Genomic DNA, 6506 nt, shown 5'->3' with positions numbered 1-6506 from the left:
TGTACTATGGTCTCATTGGACTGCCCTACCTAAAAGTGAGATGATGCAGGCTTCGTTAGATGAAACTGCTGGCCGGCCTTCTAGAGTAATCCCGTGTAGCATGTGTTACAGTATTCTAGCCTTGTGAAAACAAAGGTATGTATAGGCACTATGATACCATGGTGATGATGAGCAATGTATATAAACTTAAATACTATGATCGAATACACATTATGAAGCCCACACCGAAAGGAAAGGCTGCAATCACTTGGCTAGTTAGAGATGAAAGCAGGTACTTGACAGGTATTATCTGGAAATTTAGGCGCACACGTGAGTCCTATTAGACCTCCAGGTTTGTGAGCTAACTAGATAACAAGCAGCCATATTCCCTCTATTGAGGTGCAGTGTAATGTTTTTCATTTCCTCAATGTTTATTCCTCCCACCAAGCACCAGGACTGTGAGCTGGCAAGCTGTCATAGAGGTTCCAGTCTTTGATAGATGTTGGGTAAAAGACCTCTGGAGGTATCACTGGCATATTGATGATACTGTACCCAGTGGGGGCTCTGGCTTGCAATCCCCTCCAAAAGCGTTAGAGCTGGTCCAGTCTCAGGTTAGTTTCTGTGGGTAAACTACTTTGTGAATAAATTGTGTCATTATTTGACTACTCTGTTGATCAAGTCATATTCAGTGCGTGATTTAAGGATTTTTTTCTGTCAATTCCCTAAACAAGTTACTCGTGAATAAATGCTTTCATTATTTGACTCGCCGCACTCTAGCTGTTAAACAAGAAGGACAACAATAGCAAATGCCCAAGGGAGCCAACAATTAGAGGGCTGTCTGTCAGAAGCCTCTGGGGTCTCCCTGAAAGGAAGAGACGAGGCCATTTGAAGCTTCAGGTTCTGCTGCTACAAGCTGATACATACACAAACCACGACCCCGATCCTGCAAAGCCTGAAGTGCATGCACAATGTCAGACATATGAGAAGTCCCACTGAAGTCAATGGATCTGTTACGTTGAAGTCAATGGAATTGCTCAGGTGCATAATGGAAGTCTTTGCAGAATGAGGGCTATAAGGTGTGCATATTTTTGAAAAGCTTAGTACAGGTCAGGCCAAATTTAGCCTAAAACCTAGGACCAATGGAAGTATTTCCATGGCTTCTTAAAGTTCCAATCTTTTTTTTTTTAAATCTTCTTATAGTGTTAGCAACTTGAATATTGCAGCACTGTGGTTTGAGCTAGTCAAATATCACCAAACAGTATTCACAAACACTCTTTCAAATAAACGCCATTCAAGTGAATTTCCTCTGTGTATGAGCTAACATTTGTATCTGTGAATGTTTGTGCATGGTGACATTTGTAGAAAGATGAAGTGCTGTGCTGGTCCTCCTGTGAATAAGTACATGCTTCTGTAACTAAATGTTGGTCAGCCTATGGTAGCCTACATTAAGTGCTTGTTAACAGCACGTGGTCAGAGAAAAATTAAAAAGAGCCTTTATAACTGTTTTATTGGGAATTAGAATACACTAGACATACAGGTATGGAAAGCAGTTAGTTTTACAAAGCATCTAGGTTAATAACATAAAAATAAATAATTAAAGGCTCTTAACACGACATCAGTTTTTAAGCAAAATTCCTCATTGAAATCAATAAGGAGTTTTGCCTAAAAACTTGATGGTATGATACAGTCCTAAGTAATTCTTAAAAAACTCTTTAGAATAAATGATGCTTGAGAAAGTCAGTGGTCATTAGCTCTTAATCTTGTGGGAGTTAAATGTCACACTGGTGTCTCGTCCTATTTGCAACTTTTTTTTTTTCATGAACACACTTAGAAATATAGCCGTCCTCCGGAGGTGGCCACAGATTTTTGTGTATGTTGTCTCTAATGTCCTCATCCCTCTTCAGAGAAATGGATCAATACGCTTCTTGTGATGTATTCCCAGATGAGATCTCCTCAAGGAAATAAATTACTTTTTCTTCTTTTTCCCTTTCTTTCCTCCCTTCTTTTTCCCTTTATCCTTTCCTTTTTCTTTTCCTTTTCCTTTTCCTACTTCCTCACCTTCCATCAGTGCTCTGGCGCGTGCTTTCCCCAGAGGTGTCTTGGCATACCAAACCTGGAGAATCAAATAAGTGGTGAGAGGGGAGGAAAAAAAGCATGAAAGAACATTTAAGTAACTTTTGCATGTACGATGAAGTGTTCCTAACAAAAACCTTACAATTCTGGTTGGCTTGTGGAGAAGCTGAAACAAGATCCTTAGAACTCTTGAGAACACCATTATAACAAGAAGTGTAGCAATCATCTGCTTTCCGAGTCCCTCATTAACATGAACACTTAGCTGTGCCACTTGTGTTGCCATAGTTATTGGAGTGTTAGAACTTCATGATCAACCCTATTTCCAAGGGTATGTAGCTCTTGTCAAAATTACCTCTGATCTGCAACTTGGCAGTATAAAGAGCATATATTTTGGTAGTTCTCTAAATCTGTTCAGTTGTTTTTAATTTCAGTGGGAAAGTTAAATCATAATTTTTCAAAAGCTGTTTATTGATTTCATGTGCTTGTTCATAGTTCTGTGTCTTGTAAATGGTTTTGTTTTGGTTGCTTTGCAAATTTGCAAAGCTCTTGGACTGTAATGGCAACCAGACCTCTCTGGGATATGTTAAAATAATTTAAAATGTCTGAATTGGTAATATTTGAAAATCACTTGTGCATAGGAAATAACCTTTCCCCAAACTTGAAGTGTGCGTGTCTGTATTAACAATGTCATGGTCCATTCTGCAGCTCAAGATGCGACTAGATATTGATGTGCATGATGAAAAAGCTATTAACTATGTTCATCTCTTTTGTTATGCCAGGAATAAATTTGGCTTTTTCCCTCTCAGAAGCCTAAGGACCAGTATCCTGATGTCTTGACTTCTGCCTTTCACCTCAGAATCCTACTTAGGTCAACTCCCATCTCTCTCTACTCCTCTCCATCCACACTTATACCTACACTATCTCCATTCACAATGGTGTTCACTCTGTTGGGGCTTGTAGTGTCTTGTGGATTAAAAGCCTTAAACGGGTAAACAAAATGCACCAGTAGCAAAATGGCCAACTGGCTGTGGAACAGCTATAATATTGTGATGCACAATCTAACTATTCTGATTTAACTGAATACCTATTCTTCAAACCTCTCTATCTTACCCCCTCTGCTAACTCTGCATTATACAAAATCTCACCCAAAACTAGGTGAGTTTGAATAATTAGGCTGTAGTTTACTGTACTGGGGGTGAGGGTGGGGCAGAAAGGTCTAGTGATGGTGCACATATATTGTGGGCTAGTACAAACTTTTGAAGGGTTGCACCTTGAAACCGTCGGGCTGTTAGACTTCTCTGAAGAAATTCTGCATGGTGATGGAACTCTTAGGAACAGCTTATTCAGGACTAACTAAACAATGTGGCAGCACGTGGTAAATGTGAGGGAATATTGAGACCTACTCCAACCCGCACTCCATATTGCTAGCAAAGGCCTTGCCTTATGTGGCAGGGTGGGGTTAATGATTTCCAGTGTCATAGAATCATAGAATATTAGGGTTGGCAGAGACCTCAGGAGGTCATCTAGTCCAACCTCCTGCTGAAAGCGGGACCAACACCAACTGCTGTTGGTGGCATCTGTTGTTTCCTTTTCCTTACTTTTGTATATTCAGTTTAATTAAATTATTAACCTATTTACTGGCATGTCCCCATGACCGTTTCTTCACAGATTCTGCAACTAGTGGAACTGCTCCAAGATATTACTGAAGCCAACCGCTTAGCAAGAATCCAAACTAGATTAGATTTTTCTCTAATGAATAATAAGATACACTGTTAGGTTTCTGTTTATAAGAAATCTGAACCCTGAAGTTTCAGAGCATAAGCCACCCAATGACTTCCTTGAGTTAAGAACGAACTTCCCCTGGGGGCATGCTGATCTATAATTATCAGTATAGGTTTTCTTGCACCTTTCTCTGAAGTATCTTGTACTGACTACTGTCCGGGAGAGGATGTTGGATCATTGGTTGATCCAATAAGGTGATCTGTTTGTTTCTACTTAACTATTTTGTATCAAACAGGTGCAGTGACTAGGTCACTTTTTAAATGAGTGTATATAACTGAATTTAAGAAATCCTATTATCACCATTTCCCATTATTTATATTCATTTTGGGAACAGTGGCAGAACATAACCACATGTCAAAGGGGGAGATTCACGTTCAGGGTGAATAGAAATCAAAGATTCATCAGTGTACTAATCCTCACTTTGAATACCGCTTTACGTTTTAGTCACTTCACTTCAAAAAGGACAAAGCAACACAAAAGGTCCAGCAAAGAGCAATGAAAATGATTAGCGGCTCAGGGGACAGCCGCTTCCATGTGAGGAGAGATTAAAAGACTTGAATTAATTCATGTGAAAAAGAAAGCGAAGAGTGATCTCTGAATGTTACAGTGAAGGCCATTTTGGCAATCAGTTCCTCTGTGCCATGACACAAGAACACCACCTGACATTTAAAGGAAACAGATTTAAAACAGGTAAAAGGAAATACATTTGAAAGAAGGATATAGTTAATGCAAAGAAATCATTGCCACAGGATAGTGAGGGAAATATTTTAGCTAGATTCAAAATTATTTGATTGCTGTCAGCGTACTTTGTGCTGTGCAGTTATGTTTATAGGAATAACATCTGCTGCTTCACTAGCTCAGGTCTGGTCTACATGAGGAGGTGCGGAGGGATCGATCTAAGTTATGCAACTTCAGCTACGTGAATAATGTAGCTGAAGTTGACGTACTTAGATCTACTCACCACGGTGTCTTCACTGTGGTAAGTTGACAGCTGACACTTCCCCATCGACTTCGCTTCCGCTTCTCACTCCAGTGGAGTACCGGAGTCGACAGGAGAGTGCTTGGCGGTCGATTTATCGCGTCTAGACTAGACGCGATAAATCGACCCCCGCTGGATGGATCGCTGCCCGTCGATCCAGCGGGTAATGTAGACAAGCCCTCAGTTAAAAAGTAACAACAAATATCAGGCCTCACATTTCAGGGCATAAGTGGATTGCTTCTTGGAGTTGGGAATGAATTTTTCCTGCTGTGATACAACACTGAAATATTAATCACACCTTGAGGTAAGATACTGGACAGATAGTAAGAGTGAGCAAAAAGACTAAAATGCCAAATAATACAAGTACTGACCATATTCATAGAGCCAAATGTTTCTGAATAGAAATTGGAGACTGTTCAACTGACTGGGGGAATGTGTGCACCAAGCTGAGATTAGACGTTGGAGAGAGATGTAAATGTCTCATGAGAGCAACCAGCCAACCAGTGGCTGAGTTTAGACTCAGGTGATTGGCGATCAGTGATTCAGTCATTTTTGTGTGTCGAAGTTGCTGGGAACTCTATACTGCTTGTTGCTGGAGAAGTAAAGAAAGAAAATCAGAGTGCAGCACTGACAGCTGTTAAAAGTTCCCCCTTCTGGCCTACATAATATTTGATTGTGTGTATGTAGGAGAAATGAGCGGCAGAGAGAGCCACTTATACTCTGCTATTGGTTGCAGTGTAAGGGCCCTGTCCGGAACGGTGCGAGGTACTCTCAACATCCATTGCCTTCACCTTTGCTCAGTATGTGGTAGGGCTCTTGTACAGCAGAGAGGACAGCATGAGCAATTAGCAGACACAATGGCTCTAACCCAGTGAGACACTCGGCACCAATCCCATTCAGGTGCAGACACGTTCTAAGATGCAGCTTACTACTACTAGTCTGTAGCAGGTCATATTTTGTTTGTAGTTAGAGGACACACCTGTGGGAGGTGAGTGAGAACACTGAAAGGGAGAGTGAAACGAGCATTGTTTACGTAGATGTTAATTTCACCTTATACGTTTCTTCTTCCTCTTTGTACACTGGGTCCTGCCTGGCCAGGAAACTCAGGAACTCAGCAGCTGTCAGTGGCTTGTTAGTCATCTGCCTGAGGCGTCGTTCACTGAGGACAGTTTGCACTGCATAAACCATGTGTCCCTGGGTGAAACCATCGGAAACCTTTGCTAGGCAACTTATGTTCAATGATTTGGTGACAGCCCCTCCATTCTGTAGGATGATGTGTTTCCATAAGACTGTTCATCACCAACAGGAGAGGGAAGAGAAACCCAAAAACATGTATTAAGGAGTTGGAAAAGCAATCTGAGTGACCTGGCTAATCACTTTGAACCTAAGGTTCTTTCTGAGAAGGAAAATGAAAACATAGGACATCAGTACAATCAGCAAAACCAAAAAAATTGATTTTATATATATACAGATATTTATATATGCACCCTGTACATATTGGGGAAATACACAATTAAAATAAGCATATTTTGATCTACTCTGTGTATATCTGCGTGTGTCTGTATATATGCATTCAGGTAATGTGGCCAGATTTTTAAAACAGGGTGCCTAAAGTTAGACACTTACATCCATGGCATGATTTTAATAGGTGCTTAGCCGGTAGCTTCCACTGCAGTCAATGAGAGGTACAAGG

General features: G+C 40.7%; 1 protein-coding gene across 2 annotated transcripts in view; it reads right to left on the bottom strand.

Moving 5' to 3' along the window:
- Nucleotides 1–1469: 1469 nt before the first annotated feature.
- IQCA1 (IQ motif containing with AAA domain 1) overlaps nt 1470–6506 on the bottom strand; it is a 160385-nt gene continuing 155348 nt past the window's right edge. For both annotated transcript variants that reach the window (XM_054043911.1, XM_054043912.1), the window contains 2 exons: nt 5864–6102; nt 1470–2092 (listed from right to left, as the gene is read on the bottom strand). In XM_054043911.1, coding sequence (XP_053899886.1) covers nt 1946–2092; nt 5864–6102 — 386 coding nt within the window. In that variant the 3' untranslated portion in view covers nt 1470–1945. The remainder of the gene's footprint in view (nt 2093–5863; nt 6103–6506) is intronic.

The sequence above is a fragment of the Malaclemys terrapin genome, chromosome 11, assembly GCF_027887155.1.
Source record: "Malaclemys terrapin pileata isolate rMalTer1 chromosome 11, rMalTer1.hap1, whole genome shotgun sequence".
Classification (NCBI taxonomy): domain Eukaryota; kingdom Metazoa; phylum Chordata; order Testudines; family Emydidae; genus Malaclemys; species Malaclemys terrapin.
The sequence above is the reverse complement of the archived record's forward strand: the minus strand, read 5'-3'. Positions and strand labels throughout refer to the sequence as shown.